The sequence below is a fragment of the Falco naumanni genome, chromosome 1, assembly GCF_017639655.2.
Source record: "Falco naumanni isolate bFalNau1 chromosome 1, bFalNau1.pat, whole genome shotgun sequence".
Lineage (NCBI taxonomy): Eukaryota > Metazoa > Chordata > Aves > Falconiformes > Falconidae > Falco > Falco naumanni.
This window is the reverse complement of record NC_054054.1, coordinates 105,164,701-105,190,437: the sequence shown is the minus strand read 5'-3', so window position 1 is coordinate 105,190,437 and position 25,737 is coordinate 105,164,701. Positions and strand designations below refer to the sequence as shown.

General features: G+C 40.9%; 1 protein-coding gene across 6 annotated transcripts in view; it reads right to left on the bottom strand.

Annotated features, from left to right (window-relative positions):
* The window catches only part of CUX1 (cut like homeobox 1), a 281,274-nt gene that overhangs the window by 140,579 nt on the left and 114,958 nt on the right, over positions 1-25,737 (bottom strand). For all 6 annotated transcript variants that reach the window (XM_040614108.1, XM_040614070.1, XM_040614078.1 and 3 more), the window contains exons 4-5: positions 14,989-15,067; positions 1,073-1,210 (exon numbers count right to left, since the gene is read on the bottom strand). In XM_040614108.1, the coding sequence (XP_040470042.1) occupies positions 1,073-1,210; positions 14,989-15,067 (217 nt within the window). The remainder of the gene's footprint in view (positions 1-1,072; positions 1,211-14,988; positions 15,068-25,737) is intronic.

The following is a 25,737-nucleotide window of genomic DNA, read 5'->3' as shown; positions in this document are numbered from 1 at the left end:
TACTGTCGGGCTTAAAGCATTACAGCTCCCACATGACATCTTCTGCAGTCCAGCCCGAATCCTTGCATGCTGATACCTGTCCTCTCCACAGGTCACACCCTCTACGTTAAAACAAAATATGTAATTGCATATACGCTCCTTCTGCTGAAAGTGAGATGTACCAGAACCAAATTAGTTGCAAATGCAGCTTTCAAGTGTTATCCACTTGGGCACAACAGTTACAAGTTATTAAAAAAAATAAATAAATCTGTTTTCCCAAATGCCTAGATAATTTACCTTTCTACCATGCAGAACTGAGTGTTAAACATGGAAATGGAAAGTCCCATGTACAGGCAAGTAGGCGTACGTACAAGTGAGCAAATTTTGTTTCCTGGTGCAGGAAACTTTCTTCTGAAGCACAAAAAAAATTCAAGTCTTAAAGACAACAGGCTTTAAGTTTCACTGAGATTTTCATGTATTTTCATGTGCTCCAGTCTCATTAAAACTTACTTAAATAATTAAATGGTATTAGCTTGATTTACATTGTTCTATGGATAGTCTCTACAGTAAATATAAAGGATGTACGCTGAACGTACTCCAATAACACATTTTAGATTTAGATAAGGAAAAACACAGTACAGAAGAAGTTCCATTGTGTAGAGATTTGTATGTGTGTACAAAATACTGGATTTTTGTGTTTGTCTGCGTACAATGTATGTACTACAATTACCCACCACCACGCTCAGTTTGATACCAGTAGTAGCACCAACCCTCATAAAACGTCTACCTATAACTTCATTCAGGGGTGTAATTTTCAGGTAGTGCTGAAGGCTACAACCAAATATTCAGAATACCAGCCCCGTCCTCTGACTTGGTGTTACAGAAGACAAAACTTTTACAGAACACCAGAGTCTACCCAAAATCGTATCTATACACATAAACACAAAGTAGCTATTACAGACTATTATACTTTCTTTACTGAATTTCCATGCTACTGTCAGACCTGCCTGTAAGAAACAAAACCGAATTTAATCCCTGTGTTCAAATTTCATTAAGTATTAAAAGCTGATAAAAGAATATGTTTGCAACCTACCCTGATTTTTCACCTCGGCGAATTCTTTATTGTATTCCTCTAGAGTTTCCCTAAGTTTCTGGTTCTCTGTTTCAATATCGTGCATACGTTGAACCTTCAGCTGAAGCTGCTGTCCTAAGTCCAAGGCTGGAACTGGATCTGGTAAAGAAACAGTAAAATAAAATGTAAGACAACAGGAACACTTCTGCAACTCGAGCATTTCAGAGACCTTACAGCACCTTCCAGTACCTGAAGGGGCCGAGAGGAAAGCTGGAGAGGGGCTTTTTACAAGGGCATGTAGCGATAGGACAAGGGGTGATGGCTTTAAGCTGACAGAGGGCAGATTTAGATTAGATATTAGGAAGAAATCTGTCACTGTGTGGGTGGCGAGGTGCTGGCCCAGGCTGCGCAGAGCAGCTGTGGGTGCCCCATCCCTGGCAGTGCCCAAGGCCAGGCTGGACGGGGCTGGGAGCAGCCTGGGCTGGTGGAAGGGGTCCCTGCCCGTGGCAGGGGGTGGCACTAGGTGGTCTTTAAGGTCCCTTCCAATCCAAACCCTTCTGTGATTCTATAAAATTGGGGCACGCCGCCCTCATCCTGGCATTAATCCACAGGGCAGCATCCCTGGGTGCAGGCAGCCATGATAAGAAGGTGTGTGAGAGTCTTAAGTTCCAAGTTTTTGTTTGCAAAATGAGAATTTTTAGGTAAAAAGGAACTGAACTGCACGGCTCACTGACAGCTAGTGTCCCTCTGTCTGTGAGAGTGAATTTCTAAAGCAAATTGTGCCATCCTGCATAGCTGAGCCCAAACAGGTTATTTGATTATGGAGATCTGAGCTATAGTTTTCTAATAAGCAGATCAACAGTAACCAGAAATATTGTATGGATGTAATTAATTCCTTGAACCTTGGGTTTTGTGACTCCTGTCCTCTCTTTCTCTTATACTACCGATCAAACAGGAACTAGAAATTATTTTGAAAGTCCTCTCGGTATCAATTCTGTGACGTTCGTCTCCTGCTAAAGACAGTCCTTAGCACACACCTGATGTGTGCACGTCTGATTTATTCTGGGACTTCTTTCCAGTCAGAATAGGAAAATGCTGGAGTCCGATGGACTTATAAAAGATTATTGAATACACTACTGTTATGGGCGCCAGCATCTCTTGTGAAATGGCTGCAAAGATTTAGTCTCCTGTTGAGGAATGCTAAACACCAAACTCAGTGGATCAACAACAGTATATATTAGGGAGTTCACTTAATTTTCAACCACCACAGTCATTAATTTTTCAGACCACCCTCAGTCTCTGGAAACACATAATAAGTCTATTGTACCTCTGTTAACACATTAAGCATAAGCCTGTGTGTTTTTTCAATATGCCAGCGTTGTTTCATAGTTTATAAAATAATAGTACTGGGTTATGTTGAGCTCAGAGACATTATAAGTAGCAGCCTGCTGCATTTTGTTACTTCGGTTCTTCAACAGCTTATGGCATTACCCTGTTCATAATACAAAATCTAGGTTGCTTGTCATCTGTTCTCTGTACATACATAGTTTATGACTACATAGCTTTTTCATTTATGCTTTTTAGGCCAAATACTTTTCGTTATTATTATCTGTATTAAAATATTTATAATAAATCAAACTTAAAATGTTATTGTGGCAGAGACAGGGGGTACAGGTAAGGAATTAAATATAAAGTTTAAGTCACAGCAGTAGCACGAGTTAAAGGCCCTGCAATATTTATGTATGGTCCAATTACAGTACGGGCTGTCACAACATCACCCTTCTCCCATGTAGGTCTGCCGACCTTTATCTGGAATGACCGTTTTGTCACACTTCTGCAGCTCAGCACTTCTCCAAAAGAGCTAGCCCCGGACACTCATCTGCTGAACATAAAGAAAGGCTGGATTGCCTCAATCTATCCGTGTCTTAAATTGTTACAGGAACCACAAAACATATCAGGCAGGGATCTTTAGCTTCAGCTATGATATTTCTATAAAATAGTGTTAAAATGCCACAATAAAAGATACTGAATTTTACAAAATTGTGGGCGCACTTTTTCCCCCTCCTTTTAACGTGCCCATTGTAAAAAGCTGGGACACCCACGAGAGGTATTTTGCTCCAAACACACAGGGCTTTTTATATTTAGGATCAGTAAAGAATTAAAAGACAAGAATAATTTGGACCTTATAAAGTGAATAATGACTAAACCTGTAGTCAAATTTGCAGTCCCTGAGAAGCTTTATGGACAAAATGAAAATGCTTGCAATCTCATAATTATTCATCAGGACATGTATATTTAATTTAGCTCTATTAAAGGTTAATGTTCAAGTAGCAAAACTGTGGCAGAACAAACAAAATGTAAAAACAGTCTCTGTGCATTAAACTTCAAACTTCACTAGAGCCTATCTGAAGGACGAATGGCCTGCAGCCACTAAATACTGCTTAAGGACAGGTAAAAAAACCCCATGGCTGAAGCACCTCTTTGACTTAATTTTTATAAACTGCATTAAAGAAAACTGATCATTGCATGACAATAAAATGACCGAGACATTTTGGGTGGAGAAATACTTCATTTCTCATGGCAAGCTCCAACATGCTCTTTAATCTCAAAAAAACTAAATTCCCTCAATTTCTGAAGTATTTATAAACACCAATGCAACTGAAACAAGTATAAAACTTATGCTTGGAATGACTTTTTTCTTACCTGAGTGGAGTGGATTTAAAAATAAATAAAAATACTCTCCTTTTCCCAACATATGCACGCATGAAAAAGCATACCTTTTTATATTAACCAGACTTACAAAGTATGTTTCATGTCATTTAACAGGAGGTCACTGAATTTTTAAACAAGCAATGGACCAAAACTCTCAATTCGTTACACAAACAACAGACGTACACATTTAAAAAAAAATCAAGTGGCACTAGCTTATGGAGAAAGGCAAAGAAGGAAATGCCCTTTCTAGAGTCTGTAAAAGACAAAAAAATCAAGTCACTTAACACTTAAATGTGAAAAGACTCATTACAAATTATTCTCTTGGTTTGAATCTTCTCTAGCTTGCAAGAGTTCAGAATCCCTGCTAGGCGCAAGATAAAAAAGAAATGAGAAAATTGGTAAAAGGAATCTGATCATCCAGAACTCGAAAAAGGGTTTTGCCGGATCATTGTCTAAGGCTAAACTGAGATGCCAATTTTTATACTATATGTGGTGGATTTCTTTCTGTTGCTGCTTCCTATTCTGTTCTACTTTCCTAATCCACTTGTTGCATCCCAGACCCACAAAGAAGCCCCTTTGCATCACATGTTTCTATGCAGCCCGGCACACCTGGATCTGATCCCTTATAATGCTTCCTCCATCTACACAGGAGAAACCGTTACCTACCGTATTTAAAACCAGTATCTGCAAAGCCTGCTCCTGCCTTTACTTCCCAACGAATTGCCTTTCAGTGCCGTTTCACAAGAAGCTCTGAGCACAACCCTGTGCTTGCTGCTGTGACATACCACACCGGTTCCCCCCTTGCAGACGAGCTTTCATCCTCACAAAGGAGGTGGATGGACAGTTCTCGGTGAACGCAGACACAAAAAAAATTTAACGTAGCATATTTTTTTACAGCAGTTAATACTTCACATCAAACATGGTGGAGCAACACAGCTGCAGCAACACCTCTCAGACTGTTCTCGCACTATATACATGCCCTGATGATAAATCTTTTTTGAATAGCAGTGCAAGAGAACCACTTTTTTTTTTTTTGCTGCTGCTGCTTATGCATGTGAACTACACCTTTTACGAACAATTTTAAAAGCAATGCAAAGTGGGATTTCACCAAAAGGGTGCACTTGCATGAGCACCTCACCACCCGCAACCCCACGCTGCTCCGATGAAACCCAACCTCAACCCAAGAGCTCAAACCCAAGACTATCGATGACCGGCCAAATTTTCCAAAGTGAGTTGCCTTAAAAAAAAAAAAAAACAACAAACCCAACCAACAAAACAAACAAAACCCACCCATTCCTCCCTCATTCCACGAGCTGGAAAAAAGACACAGATCTTAATAATTCAATCTAAGTGTTTACACAAAGAGCACTGTGGGTACCGTTGCCCTCCCCTGTCATTAGGCAGCGATGAATGCACCCCCTTGTGCGCTGCTCGCCCGATGACATCACGCTCCTGCCTGCGTTACTTTTCGCCAGGGCACTCTAGGCTAATGTAATCATACGATTACATAATTAACCCAGCTGTCTCATTAAGAAAATCAACTGGAATTCAGGGCATAATTAGTCATACAGCAATTAGCATGCTGATGAGCAACTGATGAAAAGCTGTCTCGATATAGAGTATGCTGGGACCACCCTCGTTATTGAGGGAGAGGGGGGATAAAGCTCACCTTGGCGGACAGGCTGGGGGGGGCTGTTAATGTTTGAAGCCCCTTGGCCGTTTGCTGAGAGGCGACCCACTGCCCCCCCACCCGCGGCGCTCCCTCCCGATGGAACCTGTTAACCGGGAGCTGGGGGGGGGGGGGGGGGGGGGAGGAAAATTTGCCAAATGAAGTGGAAAAACTATGTCATTGTTTAAACGTACGATTTACAGAGCAGCGTGGCCAATTACCCGCTCCCTCCGTGTACGTGTGGGTATATATATACACAGCACATAGAAGTTTTTCAGAGCAGCGCCGCTCAGCCGGAGCCTCCCCGAGGGACGCACCTGGGAGCGCCCCGGCCCGGCCCGGCCGCAGCGACAGGCGCTGCCCCAGCCCCGGACCCCGCGGCGGGCACCGGCCCGGGGGGAGAGCGGCAAAGCGCGGCCTGGATCGCCCGGCCCGGAGCGGGAGGCAGCCCCGCAGCGGCGCCCGGCGGCGGCCGAGCCCAGCCGGAGCCCAGCCCGAGCCCAGCCGAGCCCGCTCCCGCGCCGCCGCAGCCCTGCCCGCTACGGGGCGACGCGCAGGCCCGCGCCAGGTGCTGCAGCACCCCCCCCCGCCCGGGTCGGCCGGCTCGCTCTTCGGCTTATTTTTACAAAAACGTGTTCATCTTAAAATGGAGCTCCTGGAGAGACTTTTCCAAAACAAAGGACTTTTCCTTAGTCCCCTCCTCCCTCTTTGTCACAGGCCTGAAACGTTAAGAAAGCGAGTTATGAAACAGCGCCAGAGCTACAGGGGCAATTAATATTTTATATCGCTGGAAATGTGTTTCCTAAGGTTTGGATCTAAAAATAATTCATCGGAGGCAATGCATTTCTTTCAACAAGCCTGTGTTTCTGTTGCCTAAACCCCACTGTAAGCAAAGCCGCCCCAGTGATCGCTCACAAAACGCCCACACAAAATGGTAAGGGGGGTGGGAATCCTCCTTATCACAACTTCATTAATGTGATTGAACTTTTTACAAAGTTCAGCCCTGCTGTCACCGCAAAACACGAGAAGTTTTTGACTTTCTCAATGCAGACAGCCGGCTCTCCCGGAGAACCAGCTCTGGTCCAGGACGAGCAGGATGAAGCTCTATCAGCTCGGGATACACCGAGTGCTTGCTTGGGAGGCGGCGTATCTGAAAATAACCTGAAAGTGTGTTTTAGAAAAAACTAATAATTACATTGTAGCTTTTGAATATTCAAACACCTCACAGCATAGTTAATTAATTCATTAATTATTCCCCAGAAATTTCAGGGGTAAATTGAAATAGCCTAGAGAGACTGAGACAAAGATTTCATGGAATAAATGATAGCTTTCCTCCTTTTCCCCTATGACTCTGGTAGCCCAGGGACAGAAGAGTTATAGCCGTAATCCCGTTTGAAACAAAGCTCATCATCTCTCCAACTCCTCACTTCATAAAAAACATGAAAAGATTCTTCCTTCAATCACGAATTAAACATATTTTCTTACTCCCCCATCCTGCAGGACTGGGATCTCTCCCTTCCTTTTGTTTCTCCCTCCACTTTTTTTACAGCGTTCTCCTCACGCCTCTGCTGCCAGGGCATGTGCCCACAAGAGGGTGAGGGATTGTCATTTTCCTTACCAGCAAAAAAAGCAGAATCCCCAGTTCTGCTGACCTCTGAAAGCAGCAAAGCAATCCTGATGCGACCCCTCCGTATGGGGACGGGAGAAGTCGCAGCAAACCGGCGCCTCTCCTCCCCATTAATCACCACAGAAGTTCTCCGTGGCAGCACTCTCCAATGCTTGCAGGGTTAAGTGAAACGATGCGAGATGGTTTATAGTCAATCTGACCGCAATCATATAGATCCCTTTGCCAGAATGTGGTTCTTAGATCTTGTGGGCTATTATTTAAAAACATCCTTTATTTATCCACCAATTCTAGAATGGCTACCGCTGGAAAGATGCTCTGGCCCTGCCCCAGCTTATGAGATACATCTCTACCCTAGTATCCAAAAAAGTCATATAAGGCAGAGTAAATGATTGACTCCTTAATGAACTGCACTGCAGTTCCCTGTATTTTCAAGGGAGTTAGCAAAATAAATCATCAGAAAAGTTTTTAATATTAGAAGTGGGGTATGCATAATAGGTGATTCACTATTTTATGGCACTGTCAGCTGAAAAAGGACCTAATGAGTTACAAAAAAAGCCACTGCAAGTGAAAATGCTCCAATTTGATCATTAATATTCTAATAATGGCTGAAGACATTGGAATTTACTGCTTGCACACTGAGCTCAGTGCAAAGCAAAGGACAGTTACAGCAAATCATTTGTACTCTTAAGTTTCATTTCTCCTGCTTTGAGATTATGAAAAGAAAAAATGAACCTTCCACTATGTTTGAAAGCATTTCTGCCACAATCATCCCTTCTTTCTCCTAAAACCTTCTGAATAGACTTAGCACTAAACCCTCCAAAAGCTGGGGTTTATTCTAATTCCAGTTCACATTCCTGCAACCGAGAAAGGGAAAGGCCAATATTGCCCATCACAACCACAGTCTGCCCCTTTTGCTCCGAATCCGCAGCACTGCTCTGGTCACCAGCTTAGGGCTGCTCTAACTCCGTTCCCTGAAGCGACAGCTTTCAAAGGGTGCTGTGGTTACAGCCTCCAGGTGAACACAGCCAGCGCCCACAGGGATATCATCTCTCTTCTAGGGCACATTCTTCCTGCTTCTATTCATTGCATCCTTCCCCTTATCTGCACCTCCCCTCTTTCTTCCGTGCCTCCAGCCTACCAAGTAAAATAGGGCTTGACAACCACACAATAAATTTTTTAAAGTGTATGCTTTAGGGATATTTCTTCCTTTGAGTATTTATTCCAGCTTTTACAAAGGAATTTATCCAATTATTAATTCAACAAGAAAAAGGAAAGAAAAAAGTATGTGACCAGACAAGCCCAATTTCAAGCCACATATGCAGGTAACAGAGCTATTTTTAGTTATTTTGACATCAGTTTCAAAACATAAGGATAAAGTGAATGAATACTAAAGACGAGAATTGGCCAGGACTTGGTGCTTCATCTGAAAATAACTATGTAATGCTAACAGTATGCCCTACCAGCGTGCATTCATCCAGTACAGATCCAAAATTGTATTTTATGCTGTGCCTCTGAATTCAAACCCCAGAGGGAAGGAGGCTGAAGTGATTATGAGCTCCTTCTACATTCCTCAGTGCTGGACTACCCGAAGGCTGGAGCAGCATCCCATGCGATTCAGACCATTCTGGAAAATAAAACGGTAGCAGCTGCTGACCCTACCAAAACACCGCTCAGAATTACCAGTTTGCAGCCTGGACTTTAAACTGTCCCTCTCACCCCCACCTCAGACATTTCTTTGTGCAAAGGTTTGCAGAACAGTTTGGGGAAAATCAGCGTCTACAGTTCCTAATTTTTTACTGCACAGACTTCTCTCGCAGACCCAGCTTCCAGAACTGGGGCATTTTTTGTATGTTTATGCAACTCTTTTTTTACCTGGTCTAAACATGCTGGTGAAGTATGGAGGATTTTGTCTTCAGATGGGATATAGTCGCAAGCTAAATTACTGCCTGCAGCCACGGGGGGTTATCACTTCTCATTCTTTCAAGTATTAACTATGCTCAATTTTCTGCCTGATTTTATCAGATTTTCAAGTGTGTTTAGAAAGATACCCTACTGCTCTGTTTGAGGGGGCGTCTGCGCTACTGCTGTTGTACACGAGCAAGTTCATTTTGCTTCCCAAGACTACTCACTGTAATATTGTTTTCTTTTCCCTCTAAGCTTGAGAAAAGGCACGTTATGAATATTCATTTCCCTTGTAAAGTTAGGGGCAGCAGAAATATAAGCCTTTTCGGTTTATGTATCTATCTTCAAATGTATTATTTAAATATACTGTATTTGGAAAGGGGCAACCATTCTGACACATACTATTAACAAACGAGGAACTGCTTAAAATTTTTCACATTGTAACGATACCGAACATTTCCTAAAAATTGTCAGTGCTGATGAGTCCTGATGGACCACAAACTCAAGATATACTATAACCTGATCTTGCTCTTTACACAGAGTTTCACCAATTAACGATTAGGCTAATGAAGAATGCTCTGAGTATTAACTTCTTCAAACTATGTTTTTAGTATTCTAGTTTGGGATACGAATAACAAAGTCCCTTGGTGTGAAAACCTCTTTTCCTTCTCCCCTCTTTATATCTCCCCGAAATTTACATTCAGCCTCTTTGCCGGCATCTAAGGCTGGGTGTGCTTATGTTACAATTTAAGCACATCATGCAGATGACCAAGAACCATCATCGAGGTATGTAAAAGCCTTTACTTTTTTTTTTTACTTTACTTTTACTATACAGACCTTCTGCTATCAGGGCTGCCATTAACCTTTTTGCTTTCTGCTTAATGTTACACTTTACAAAAAAAATCCAAACACATCCCATAACGTCTATAAAAACAACAACTTCATACACACTTATCACCTCCAACATAAGCAGCAGATAATTATTCTGGGGAAAAAAAAAAACAAAACAAAACAACAACCAAACCTGTTTTTCTCTTGAATCACCTTTAACCTTAGGACACTGATCAAATACACTTTGATGGAAGTCCTCCACTTCAATGGAAGTCTTCTGTTAGCCCAAACAGGAATACAAGTCTGGAGAGTGTTGCCAAGCTGTAAACAATCACAAGCCAACGGACAGCAGTAAGCACTGCATCTCACACTGCTGCTAGCATGGGCTCCGTGGTAAAGGAATGAAGTTCTTTACTGGGTGAGAAACAAATTTTCGTTTCTGCTTTTAAAAGTAATTCCCTAACACTTACTTTGTGCTTTACTGATTATTTATTTCAAAATAAATTTGTGTTTCCTCAGCTAAATCATTCCTTGGAAAAAGAAAGCCCCATGCAGCAAAGTTCGAATTTGCAAGGCTCAACTGTGGAAAACTCCCTTGGAACCAGCCTGCTCCTCCTTCAAACCCCTTAGTAAGCTACAGCCCCCATGGCGGGGCAATTCATCATCGCAAGGAGTATGGGAAAGATAAAATTTCCACTTTGGCCATCTTTCACTGTTATTGCTTTTAATTGTTTTGACAGGGCACACACACACAAAATTCTTCTCTTTACCCTCTCTGTTATTTCATACTTTCCTTAGATAGTGGGTCCTCTGAGCTAAAAACTACGTCGTGCTCATTATATAGTGCCAAAGTTACAGCAAATCTGATCACAACAGAGACCTGTGAAGAGTCTCCAGTAAAAACACACATACATTCCCTTTCATGCTGTAAGAGTAATTTAGTTTCTTGATGAGAAAATTCCCATTAAGCAAAAATGAATACCATTTATAGCTCAACTCCAGAAGGCTGCAGAGTCCCTACCAAACTGCGAGCAAGTATTTTGCATTAACCTACCCTGATTCTCCAACGTGTACATGCTGAAAAAGCACAACCCTTTTTCCTATTATATTCGTACCGGGTATAACTGTGATGCAATACTGTGCCTCAAGTGGAAAGGCGTTACGGAGGAGTGGGAGAGGGTTAGGACGATGTTTCAGCCAAGCGGCACGCAGGAGGGGAGGCAGCGGTGGTGAGCAGGGGGTGCACCAGCTGCCTGAGCACGGTCAGGGCTGGCACTGCTGTGCCCACAGCCTGGGCACACAAATTGTCCCCTGGAGTGGAGAGAGAAACGGGAAGGAGACAAGCTTTTCAGGTGCTCCCCTTTGGTGGCAAGCTCTCAGCGGTATTGCAAAAGAGACACAATCAGCTTCCATAGGAAAACAGCCGATGAACCCAAATCCGGTTTAATTGTTGCCACATCGAGATAGCGGATTTTCTGCTTAAAGATAGAATTGTTTCTTCCTTGCCTGCACAAGAGCCATGCCTAACAGGAGCAATACTGAAGACTGAGCAAATCCAACTGTGGCATTGTGTGGTAATTGCACAGTAATAAAAACACAGCATAAAGAGAAACTCTATTTAACCAGTTTATCCAGCCAGATACTGTTATCTGGCACTCAGTCTGAGTCTCCACATTTTAACTTTTACTTGAAAATTACGGTGAAGTTTTGTTAAAAAAAAATTAAGTAGTGAACACCCTTCATTTTTAATATAAAAATATTTAATTTTTAGTATTTTAATGTTTAATATTTTTATTTTAAAGGTTTAGAAAAACCAAATTATGAATATGCTGTTTCTGCAAAGCAACACTGCTCCTCCAAAGGCTTACACAACAGGGCTCCTATTTCACTTAAAGTGTTTGCAAGATTAAGACTCTAAAAGCCAATGGTACTAATGTAATACACTTATTTTATAAAACTAAAAAGAAAGAAATCTTGAACAGCTGGAAGAAAGCTTCCTCAAAATACAGACCCAACCTCCCTTTCCTTCAAAATAAATATATTCACATTATTTTTAAAGGTAAGTTGTGACAACCTTGTTGATTAGAGCAATTCATGTGGCAGCATTCACTTTTCTCTAGCTCTCTAATGCATACTGAAAATAAGGCAATTAAATGAGAAAATTAATTCCATTAATTAAAAATGTTCAGTCTCAGGCAAGACAGAATGATCTGAGTGAGAATTACAGCTGTATAAATGTACATAAACCAAAACGTTTTCCTTGACATGTACTTTCCTTTAGGAAGGATAAATTTTGGAGCACAAACCAATGATAATGCTATTTTAACAGTATCATAAAGCTGGAAAGAGATATGAAAAGGTCTCTTGTTTTATCTTTTAAAGAGAAAACCACTGATGTATATAGGAAATTTTACAAGTAAAATACCACCCTTCCCACAAATTCCTTACTGGTGAGCCTGAGTGAAAACCCTGGTCAAGTCAGGAAAGAAAATCATTAAACTTTAGCTGAATCCATAAAGCACCATAGCTGCAGTTTCAATACAGATCATTTTATAGTAAAATTAAAATAGAAGCTCTTTTTAATTATATAAAGTGTGCACATTATTACTGAGGAAAGGAATACATGCTTTCCTCAAGAACCATAAAATTGGCTGCTGGGAATTAGACTTCAGCTGCAATTATTATATGGTCCTATAAAGGATATTGAAAGTCTGATAAAATTGCACCCTTGTCATGTAACAGCGATGCTTAATGCTAAATAACCACTCTGCAGCATTCCAGTCATAGCTTTCTCAAAACATCATAGCTCCCTTCTCACACCAAAAAGAAAACAGCAGGATTTTGGAGCTAAAAGTATACCTAAATATTTGAAATACCGAATGGACAGGTCAAAAGATATGTAAAGCCACATAAAGGCAAAACAACAGATGTGATAAATGAATCCTGACGGTCTTTTATAAAGGAAAGCCCTCCATGGATACATAACCCAACGTAAAAGACTCCATCCGTTGAGAAGGAAATAAAAACCCCAAAACAATGAAGCAAGCCCCTTAACTGCATACGCCTAACTCAGCCCTACCACTTCATGATGAATACCAGTGCCATACACTCCCAATGGCTGTTTTCCTTTTCGTTGCAGTATGTGTTGTAAACAGTGAGTATTTGTTATGCCTGCATACAGCTACAGGAGGCTGGCCAGGCTTCTCCTTGAGAACCTGGAATTTTCTTTGAGCAGCATCAGTACGCTCCTCATGTGCCTCTCAGGCCTGCAGATAGAGCATGGGACTAAAACCTGTAGATATTTCTAATCCCACAGACTCCATTGCACTCACAGTTTAGCCAGACTGAAAATTTTTATATGCACGAAGAATATCAAAGAAATATTTCTCTGACACGTAACATAAGGCACACACAGGGAAAGGCTGGACAGCAGAGAGACTGTGGAGTGTGGAAGAATGGGTGTAAATTTTGCTCTTGCAAATGAAGGAAAGGAGAAGATTCTTTCTCCTACAAACTGCTGGCAGAGTCCTTCACCATTTAGATCCTACAGAGTGAGTGGGAGATATATACCTTCTCCACAAAGCTTCACTTGGACTCTGCTGTTCGATTTCCAACACCTGTGATAACGCCAGGCTTCAGACAAAAGCCTCTGCACGAGCATGCAAAGGATCCCACACAGCTCTTGTTTGACACGACTACTCAGTCGTGACAAAAACCAGACCATTAGACATCAAACCTACTTGCCTCCCAAATTATGGCAGGAAACAAGCACCCTGGGCTGCATTAGTGTGAGATGGAGGGACCACAGCTTCTCTCCTTAGCACTGAGTGGTTGGCTTGCAGGCTGCAGGTATGTTGGGTACGTTTTCACAGAGGGGTTTCCTTTACAAAACAGAGCTGTGAGAGCCTGTTCCATGCCTGTGCTGCTCACGCAAGTGCAAACTGCCCACACCCTGTAAGCAACAGTCACGAGCCCCTCTGAGTTATCCGCCTCCTCCCACAGCACGACCAGAGGTGCAAAGGAAGCTGTTCACCTGTGGAACGTTACTAAGACTACGAGCAAGAAAGAAGTAAATGAAAACTCAGACATTGTTGATTAACCTAAAAAACAACATTTCTGAGGCAACTGTGATCCAGGATGAGCATGCTCAGTCCCTCCATCTCTCTACCTATGCTGCACTGAATACAGCAGGTACTGGCATGGGGCACTACTTGACTATAAATATGAAAGCATAGAAGATATATATGTTAGTTCTGACTGACCGTCTGAAAAACAGTGACCTTTTAACCAGTTAAGCTGTAAACAAAACATTAAAAAAATAATTTTTATTTGAAGTGTGCATGCAATGTGCTCCTTAAAAGGTAAAGCAAGTAAAGACTAGGGTGCACTTTGCAATGAGGCCTTAAAAGCCCTTACAAGTATTAATTTTACTTCAAAACCTCTCTTGAGGTAAGTATTTTGAATATTATATATAATGTCAACATTTTATAACAGTATAAAACCATATCACATGCTAACAGCTCAGTCAGGCCAAGATTTGGAAGTGGCAGACTTGGACTCTTAACTCCCTCTCATCTTTGGGTACTGTTGCAAAAAGAAAAATCTGTTCAGACAGTATTTATCTAGCATTGGGGAAAACAAAAACATCAACTCCCAAAACGTAAAAAGAAATTAACTGGAAACTTCTGATGCCAAACACAAAAGAAAGTTGAAAACACATTAAATAAAGGCCTTTGAATAAAATTTATGATCACACTTACACTGAACAGAATTGAAATTTGGTAGTGATTAACTTTTCAGTAAGGCTTTTTTGGGTGGGTGGTGTTTTTTTTTTTGGAAGGCATGAAAAATCTTCTCAGTCCTTTAAAAGTACAGATATTGCTGCTTCTTGATGAAGCTTCAAGATGTATCTTTTTTGTTAAAAATGTCTGAACCCTCTAATAAAGATATTTCTGAGAATTGTAATAATATAAAATGATTCATACAAATATTAAAATGTAAATGCAATCAACAGTTTTAAAAGAAGTCATGAAATGTGTCTTATAGTTCTTTCCATTTGAAACAATACTGGAGCGTATCAGTTTCAGAATAAAACCATCGCTCATATTTACCTTATCAAAAGTAGAAAAAATGCCCAGTAGCATTCACACTAATGTAAACCATCAGTTTTTCAGAATAAGGAAATAATTTGCTTACCTGGAACATCAATTAATCTCTTATAAACATTCAAGAAGGCTGCCTCTGCTTCTTTGCTTCTTTTACCCAATGCATCAATCTAAAAGGGGTGATGAGAAAAGAAGGCTTTTAGACTTACTCCAATACAGCTCTTACAGCTATAAAAATAAATGAATATATAACTAGCTAATACACAAAAAGGGAACCCAAGTCTCCTGTGTACAGCTCCTACAGAAGCAGTGCTGTTAGACTATTTCTGATATTTTTGTACTGAATATAATTTCAAGTTCTGTTTCAGTACAATAGCAAGCATCAGTATTTTTATGAACACTGCTGTCTACTGTGATTCTTTACTTTAGATCCTTACAAAAAGCATGGCATTTACTAGACAGGTTCTCTCCTCAGCAACTGTTTTCCTTTACCACTTAAGATCCAACACAACAAATGGGAACCACGTGCACTTCTGATGTCACACTCTGCCTTTATTGTGGGAAATATATTTTTCTTTTATTTCCACTAAGCCGACGAGAGGACGAAATGATGTATTTGTTGGACACCCTGCGATACTTAACACTAAACAACTGTGCATCTTCTACACACAAATAAGTTTTCTAATAAAGCTCAGGAACAGACGTATAAAGTCTATACTGCCTTGAGCTCAAGCCAGGCTCCTCTGACTAGCTTCTCTTTGTATTTTATAATGCATGCAATACTGATCTGAGAGGCTGTCTGCCCAGGTGAGGGAAAATAATACCTCACACAATCTGTTTTTTTCCTCTAAATCTGTATTTTCATCTAAAACTTCATTTTACAAGGAAAGGCGGCTTTATGGCCCTGAGAATAAAATACTTATTCCACAGAAACTTTTTTTGGTAAATGTGTGTAGAATGTACTAGAAAAGAGAAGATTTACAATTACTAAATATTAAAAAAAAACAACCACACCGACCTAGACCAGGTCGATTGAATTAATACTCCAAAGCAGAAAGAGACAGAAAGGGAAACAGGAAAGCCTGACACGGTTCTGCGGCAGCTTACTGAAATCAGGAAACTGAAAGTATGGAGATTATCGTTTCCATATTTTAATAAAAAGCAAGGAAGGATCTGAAGAACTACGGATAGAAAGGCCTGATACTATTCCTTCTGCGTATCTGAAAAGCAGTTAATATTATGAAACGATTTAAAGGTGTGTACGTCAACATGGACTAAAAAAAAGGAAGGTCCTGTCTGAAAAACGTCCTTGAATTCTTTCACGACGTTATTGATTTGGTAGATAAGGCAGAAACAATGGACAGAGTTTACTGTATCTGTATATTTCAGGGAAGTATCTGATATTTTGTTATATGGGAGGGAGATTTGCAGGCTAGGAGCCCGGCCAGCTGCAGGGGTTTGCAGTGGCTCTGGCACAGGATGCAGAGGGTGCCAGGGAAAGGAAGCGGCGCTGGGAGGAGGAGAGATAAGCAGGAGGGTGCTGCGGGGTCAGATTTGGTGCCACTTCTGTTTACTTTGTACTAAAATGACTTTGCGAAGGGAAGGATTTGGGGGGCGGGAATCCTACAATGCAGATGATTAAAATAATGGAGTCAGATGCAAAGTGCACAGGAGCAGAGTGCAGGAGCACCACGTGACTGGTATAGATTAGTCTTATGGCTGATAAGTGACTTGTAGAGATCATTACAGAGAGGATTAAGGCCAGAAAACCAAAGGACAAGGACAATTGTAGAAATTACACAGAAGCACAATGCACAACATAGAAACCGAGAAAAGACTCGAGGGGAGGGGTCAAGGAGGAAAATAAGGACACGGAAAACATCTGCACAGTGTTTGGCAGCAGCAATGAAATCTTGAGATACGGCAAGAGGTTGTAAAGAGACAAGTTATTGTAACACAAGGCAAGACTGCATTTGGAGAAACAAACCGAATTCCCATCTTGTTACATCCCCCCAAATCTGGATTCATTTATGTAACTTGGTGGAGGTGTAGCGTAACTGAATACTGACCTATTTGCCACTTACTCTTATGAATTATTTTTTTTTTTAAAAAAAAAAAGGTATTGGGAAGATGATAAACAAGCAGCAAAGGCCAAATTGATGGAGGTTGTGCAGAGCAGATGTAAATTCTCAAGAAATGCTGGCCACACTTGACTTTTTGAGATTACCCAGCAAGAAAGGCTACAGAAAGGCACTGGAATCTCACAGGGCATATGACGTGCTGGAGAGCAAGGGATTGATGGTTGTGAATAACCCATTTATTAATTTGAATTCAAGCAATCACAGATGGACTGATGCTCATTAGGGAATGAGAACATAAGTAATTTGGTTAGAACATTTTCACACAAAGAGTATTTGAAATTAGAATATGGAACAAACTGCCAAAGGCAGAGAGGCACCGGGTAGTAAATCAATGCTTGGGAGTATCAGACACCGTTTGTGAAGAGGCAAGAAAGGAGGGGGCAGCCATCAGAAAGACTTTTGCAGTTGAGATATTTCATGGGTACATAAAGACAGACTTTGAAGGCCAAAGCACACCATATGTTAGACTTCTGGACTTTAACGTTCCCACATACAATTTTCTCTCACTGCTGCTCAGCAGAGTACAGCCAAATTTAAATTACTATTATTAAATACAATTAGCATTACAGAACTGATTCTGTACTGTATTTTGAAAAATTAATTTGTCCCTTTTACGAAAACCAAAGCATTTAAAATGCTTGCATTTCTGTGAAATAACAGGATAGATTTGTTTTCCTATTACAGTTTTTCCACATTTTAATAAAAAGCATTTGTAATTATATTCTCCCTTAGTATTACAAAAGGTATGGTTTATTCACTCCTTAACAGTTATACAGTGATCGAAATATAAAACAGAATTGAAACAACATCTTCCAAGGAGATCAGAGTCTTTCTGATGGAAGCAGTTTGTAAATCACAGGAACTTTCACCCCGTACCACCCTCCCAATATTCAGAACCAAAATTCCAAACAATCCCACCAGGCAGAAAGAGCACCACAACTATTTTCTATCTTAAAATAAAATTTAGAAAAAGCACCATGACAACTTCAACTGAAAAAAAAAAAAAATGAAGTATGCCAGCTTCCTGCTGTGTAAGGAAATACGTGACGAAAAAGACATCAAAAATAATAAAATATAAATGAAATTCAGAAACAGAGCACTGAAAACATGGAAGTAAGTATCTGGAAGTTCACTGAAAATTTTTCAAATCAAAGTAAAATTGGTTCGGGAGCCAACACAGATGAGCTGCAATTAGCTCACATTAAAACAGTTGAACTACATTATAAAACTCTTGCTGAGCATTTTTATGACTCTAAAAACTTCAGGGACCCTGAAAGAAGTCAACTTATAATTACACTAGTGTAGTCTTGACATGAGCTTAGCTCCAAGTCTTAATTTATCTAAACCAGGCCCCATTATGTCTTCTTTGACTAGAGAGAAACAACAGTGACCTCTGTATTCCCCACCACCCCCATAAACATATGTTCACTTTTAAGTTTTGGCATACTATTTGTCTTGATAATACCACTGGCGCTATACTGAGATAACAGAAATGAGACACGAGGAATCCTCCTGCCTTAGCACACTCTTCATCTTTAAAATATCACCGGAGCTATACGGAGGGAACCACAGCAAGACACCGGTTTGAAAGCAGTCCTCACTTTATCTGCCTTGTTTTTCCAGGTCAAGTGTTTTCATGAGCTGTTGCTCGGGGCACCAAGTTCACCCTGGAGGATGAATGACATCCTTCCCTTCCACAATCATCTCCCTCCAACTCGGCCCTGCAGACCTCCTTGGTCTGCTTCCATTCTCCACTGCCACAACAGCAGCTTCTTGCCCGATACTGCCGGCACGCTACTCCAGTAGCATGGACAGCCTACTTTAGAAATGCTTGATCACAGTCTAATATCTACTACACTTGGCTAAAATCAAAACATAATCAATGAATCACCTTCACATTTAGGTAAGCACTATAAATCTGGCCACCTGTGTCAGGGAAGATGCTGATTATCTGAACACTGCTCTTCCTTTTTCAGCTCTGTCCAGTGTCACTTTCAGAAAGATAAAAGCAAAGTCTGTGGCTTTATTTTGGAATCTGTCATTCTTTATGCACCAAGAAATTTCAGCATTAATTAAAGTCTGATGTCTGCTGCCCCACAAATCCCCTAGGATTCTGTATTCAGGTTTGCAGGAGTGGGATGCTCTTCTGTGCTGTACTGTACATGGTATTGTCGCATCGACCATGGTCAGACAGAAGGCTGCACAATTGTGTTTCTGAATTGAAAGATGGAACAGGAAGATAAAGCTATTTGCAAGGAAACTGGGACTGCCAGATGCCGGTGCATTTTGCATCAACACTTAAATTTTCTGAACTTACAGGTATCAGCACATCAACACATTTGCAGACCATGAGACCGGCACATGGCCACGATGTGTTGTTCCTGACAGATCAACTTGGATAATTTCAGCATTTTCTTTTGTTTTTAGAGAACCTGGCATCCCAAGGACAACTCCTTAGTAAAGGGATCACCTTGCTTTCTGTGTCTGTATGCTGTTACCGAAGTGTCAGTGACTTACTTGCAGTACAATTAACTGCATATCCAGTGTCTCAAACACACGCTAAATATGAATTTTGTAGTCTTAACTCTTCTACTTATCCTCATTGCTCTTCAGTTGTAATTGTCACTCTCATTAGCCACCTTAACATGAAAGATAGGTCTTTTACTGTCCTGCACCTGAACTGGAACTGACTTATCAAGTAGAAATAAATTACTTAAAACAGAAGTTATTTTTCTGTTTTGATTCTTCATAGATAGAAGCCTTAATGAGACACCCATCGCCCTTCATTTGCAAAGCTCTCTTACACATTTTTTGTCATATTGTTTTGCATCACAAAGTCTCTCCATTTGCCTCCAATTACTTCCAGCTACCAAAATGCCATTAACAATTGTAAGAAACATGTTAAACAAAGGGAAAAGCATGATAACAACTCATTAACACACCATATTTTAAGCTGTGCTATATTCTTGAATAGCTCCTTGGAATCAAATGCCAGGTCTAGCAAGCATTACTAATGTTATGCAATGGCATTGGTCTTTCTCTGAAGCCATTACAATAGAGTTTAGCTGCTCTCTCACATGGAACAGTACATCAGTTGCCAGGGTGGTGCACTGCAACAGCTCTACAAGACACTGGGTCTGTGTGGACTAGGAATTGTGCAGGGTTGGCTTGTTTCCCTTTCTTAACACCAACAGAGATCTATATTAATAAATTAATTAATAGAAGTATAACACTATAATTTTACAAAATAATAAAAATAAGTTCATCATCCCAGTTAATTTCTTTCGCAGCTGAGAAAAGAAAAAGGAAAAATACTATTTTTTATCTTTGCTGCAATTAAAGAGTTTTGAAGCAAAGTTAAAAATAAATTATTCCTGTACAGCTGCTTAAAGCATATGGCATACATTTCAGCTGTGCCATAAATTCTTTAACAAAAGTAAGGACTTCACAGTGGCTACAATACCGATCTGTTTAGCAAAGCTGCCTGGGTGCAGTGCATAGGTATGCTACCAGGAAAGAGCTTGGGAAGAGCATGCCTGCCTCACCAACTTGTTGGTTTCACCTCAAGTTAAAAGCTTTAAGAAGGACTCAAATCCTTCAACTTTTCAATTCTGCTTCCCTCCACTATGAAACAGCTGCAACCTTGAACCCTTGAAACCTCTTCCTTTCATGCCCAGATAAATCCTGATTTTCCCAGACAAACAATGCTGCCATCCCCTGAGGAAAGCTCAGCTCCCTCTTTCTCACAGGACAGCTTCTTGTTGCTTTTCCAATCTTTGATCTTCCTTCCCAGTAAAACAGCCCAGTCCAACATGTGCCTCGAGATATTGACTGCAGAGTATCAGCTTTGTTTAAATAGCTTTTATTACTTGCTACCCTGCCTTCAGATCACTGTGACGGTGGGTATGCCATCATTGCTGAACTTCTCCTGGATCCTCTGAAAACCTGTGTGTCTGCCTCCTCACACCTCTCTGCATTTCTGAGCGATGTTTCACACTTGCTGCTCTCACTTGACTCCTAATCCATCCACTGGGCACCAAACGGAGCAGCCCTGTGACCTCCTCCTGCCTCAGGCCACAGGCTCCCACTTCTCTTGCATCAGATCTAGGGATTGCACTGGTGTAGCATGATTCAGCTCACTGACTCGATGAAAAACTAAGCAACGAAGGAGAGAAAGAATTTATTTTCCATCATGCCAGCAAACTAACTGACTCATCCTGTGCATTTGCTAGACTCAGCATGAGGGAGGAGGTGGGCACCCAGGGCTGGGGCAAGCAAGGACACTTGCCAGCCGGTGTCAGTCCCACACTGGCATCACTTAGGTATGGCATGAAACAAGAGCGACAACATACGGATGGGAAAAGGAGGGTCAAAGCATCAAATGTTCTGAAAATTCCCTTCCCTAACTATTCTATCAATGTCTTTATCATATGAAAATGCTGTTTACTTTGTTAATGCACATATTAGTTCACATTATGCGCTGTAATGTAATGAATTTTACTGGAGACGTAATAACAAAGTCTCAAAGTTCATGCTTAAGTAAAACAAACTAAAGGACAGCCTGGTCCTGGAAATAAGGACTTTGCCTCATGGAAGCTTAGAGCCGTCTGTGAAGGATAGAGGATACCCTTGGACAACAGAGATAATGCCAGCATCCTAGCCCCTCTGACACATTATTTAAACCTTTCTGGTGTCATAGGTAACAAACTCTTAGCAAGACTGACTGCAGGGGTGTCTGGATCAATATACAAGCAGCAAGAATGCTGCAGAAATACAGGTGATTTGCAAAGTTTTACTCTGATTAGTAATCAGTAATGTGGGTGCTACTGATTAGTCAAATCACATTGTACCTCGACGTTTGAAGGGAGGGTGTAAGAACCCTGTGTGAAACCACATTTGGAGTGCCCCACTTTGGCTGGGGCACCTCAGGCACATGAATAGACTATTCACCCTTGTAATTTTATACCTTGCATCCTAACCTCTCTCCTTGGTTGGCACAGGCCAGTCATGAATTTGCATAACGCAAAAAAAGGTAAAACACAAACCCATAGCAGGAAGTAAGAAGAGAATGACGTCCCAACGGGGAATGCATACTTCCCAAGAAACTAAAAGAACATTTTTCTAGACAACGAGTCTGCCAATTATTCTCTATGCCACTAACCAAGATGTCAGAGCTTGCCACATCGGATCCTTGAGGTTGTGCAAGACACAAGGTGGGATGGAGAACATCTCCTGCCATAGCCAGCCCAACCATGCTTGATGTGGCAAAGTGAGACAGGGGAGGAAGGAGAGAAATTGGCGCTCCTGCCAGGGCAGAGCAGCCTGTGCTATTCGACATCCTCTCCAGCTTCCCAGCAGGAGAAGGAGCTAGCTGCACAGTAAAACGAGTGGGTGCTTTCACCTGCCTGTCAGCTTCTCCTCCTCTATCTGTCAACAGTGACCTAGAACCCACAATCGCTTTTCTGCCTTATGGATGAACCAAACTTTTGTTTATATATTTTAAAAAATCAGGGCAGAGGAATCCTTGCAAGAAAGAGCTCATTAACTGCCTTTATGCAAAATCCACCTGCACATAAATACCAAAATGTATCCTTTTGCTAATATTTTATACTGAGCTTACCCTTTTGCTTCTCTATTTTAAAAAAGCAAGACCAGACACCGGCTTGTATAGAGCCTCACAGCAATTCTGTAATAAACACAGAGATAAATCTGTATTTGGAGAAACAGGGACTGGATTATAATGACACTCAGCAGAATACCGCACCCAGCACAGCCCTCCCATCCCCATTCCTTCCAGCACACTTCAAGCTCTGTTTTTTTAAAAGGATGAGAAGATACTCCTGACACTGCGAACTGAAACAGTGCTGCCTGTCTGCATTTTGCATAAATAGTTTCCCACCACTGTTATCATTTCATCCAAATGCATGGCAGCGGCATAGCGGGCCTTAATATAGACAGCCCACCAGCTGCCAACAGAAATTTCAGCACTTTGTCAATTATATAAAAATAAGAGGATTTGGGCTGATCCTCCCCAAAGTTACCCTAGTAGTAACTGCTGTCTCAGTACAACTTGCCTGTGCAGTGGATGGGATGGAGACAAACCTGCAAGAGCTTCAGAAAGGTGCATGGTGCCTATTGCTTTGCTTCTGGTGGTACATGTTAGGTTTGGGACCTTGCCTGTCACCCCCCTAGCTGGGGTCTGTCCCAGGAAGGTATCGATATGGGAAGGAAAAAGAGGCACATACAGCAGAGGCTCTGACTGTATTTGAGAGTTTCTACAGTTCCGCCCATCACTGCACTTAAGCGTCTCTTCTTTTGGGGACGTTTTCGATGCTGCAGCCCAGTGCTGGCAGCAGACACGCTAACACTCATCAGGGAGAGCACATCTGCCTTGGAGATGCTGAAGTATATTTAAATCACCTTCCTCAGGAAAGATGTTGTTTCAACTGCAATCAAGCCAGCCAAAAATAAATAAATAATCATTTACACACTTCTGTAAACAAAGAAATGAAAGGCTGCTGAGCGGCTGCTACCCCAAAAGCACGCTGTACGTCTCTCTCCCTTTCCTGCTAGCACTGGGAAACAGCATCGAGACGAAGCACAAAACCATGCCCGTGCTCCTGTTGTACAAAGGAAATTACCCACCACCCACGCCCCGTCAAGTGGACATTAAAATAAAACAATTACCCGCCAAAAATATTACATTTACTCCATTTTGTTACAAAGAGTGGTTTAATGGGACTTTCACTGAAAAGCAGGAAAGCTCTGGGCCTAAATCAGCGTGACGTGAGCTCTGAATTTTGATGTATGCTGTTGACTTCCCCAACACAGAGCAATTTGTAATAGCTTTGCCACGCTGTTGTTTTCAAAGCTCCTGCTACATCACAAGCATTTATTTCTGACCACAAAATTACATTTATTCAACAGAAAGCAGCTCAGGGTCTTTAAGAGGTTAACTTCTGGAGTGCTTGGCTGCTCTCCAGCCTCTGTACTAGAATCAGTGCTAACGCAACAGCACACAACAGCACCCAGGCTAGCCGTGATTAATAGAGTGCTGAATACGCTGCTTTCCACATACACACACTTTTCATTCCCTTGCTTCCATAGATCATGGACTTATCCTCAAAATATCTGACTGAAATTGAATTTGGCTTCTCTCTCAACCGTTCATTTCCTATGTTATGCAAGGTTATATCCTTTTCTGCATGAGCAGAACCAAACCAGCTGCAGCTTTTGAGAAGAAAATGTGTTTTCAATTATGAAGCTGGCCTGAATATTGAACCACAGTTCTACTGCTACTCTAATTGAGCCATCATGGAGTGAACCTACAGGAAAGAAATTGCATTAATTAGGTTTGTAAATTTAACATAAGGAAATTAAAGGGGGTAAAAAAAAAAAAAAAAAAAAAAAAGAGAGATTAGTATCAGCTCAGGAATACTCCTTCAAAATGCAGAAGGAAAGCAGGTCTGAAGTTGTTTAGGCACACACATTATTAGAGTAGCCCTTCAAAGGCATGATTAGTAGTTCCAGCACACCAAACTGTTTTCAGCTTCTGCCGTCTGCACATGGAAAATTATTAAATTACTCTACTGACCAAATTAATAGTTTAAAGAGCAATTCAGCTAAGTGGGGAGCCCAAGTGGTCTCATCAGAATGGCAATACCCTTAAAAGTACTTGCTTTGTGAGAAGAATATGAGAAATGGTTTCCACAGAAATAAAAGTCCAGTGTGTTGTTTTGGAGTATGTGCCTTAAAGGGTTCTCCAAATGAGGGATTACTGCATTACTGTTGGACAGTACTGTTATGCCACATGAAAAGAATGCTAATGACTTCAGGAAATCCTTTCCCAGCCTTAAAATATCTATTTGATGACTTCACAAATACAGATTCCAACACTAGATTTCCATACCACAACTTTAGTTCTGTAAATTAACATAGCCCAAGAACATAACTTTTTTTTTTGGTTAAGATTTACAAATATCCATCCACTGATGTAAACATGGCAATGTACAATGACCTTACTCAGAACACAGCTTATTCAGATGGTTACTTGAAGGAGTGCCTTGCAAACGATACATAATAATTTTATGATTGAATGATAAAACTCTTTAGCATTTTCTGATTCTGTCCTGTATTTAGCCCAGCATATGATGAATAAACAATTACTAAGTTGCATCCTCAGGTTAATGATAACCAGAAAGAAAAAAAAAAAAAGATAGAAAAGACAGGAACTATGCCCTCCTAATTTGATGACTTCTGTCTTGCTCACAATAGTCCATTTTCATTATCCAGACGTTAAATCTTCCAGGGAAGCTACAAAGGTTATCCACAAAAATAAAAAGAACAATACCATCAACTTTGAATAAGACACAACATTCTGTTAATCTAAAAAAAAAAATCTGCATTCAAATTTCCATTAAAATCCTAAATAAGGAAAAAGTACTGTAATAAAATTATACTACAGCGATGAATTAATAGGGTCTCACATTGAACTAGGAATGCATTTTAAAATTTGTAGCATGCTAAATTCCATTTCATAATGCTTTTACTTTAACTGTCATCATAAAAAATCCAGTTACTTAAAGCACAGAGATCTATACAAAATAAGTTATTTCCAACTACTAATGGAAACTGCATATTTGATAACTGGAACAGTTTTCATCTGAGTGAACGAGATAAATATCTATGGAATGCAGAAT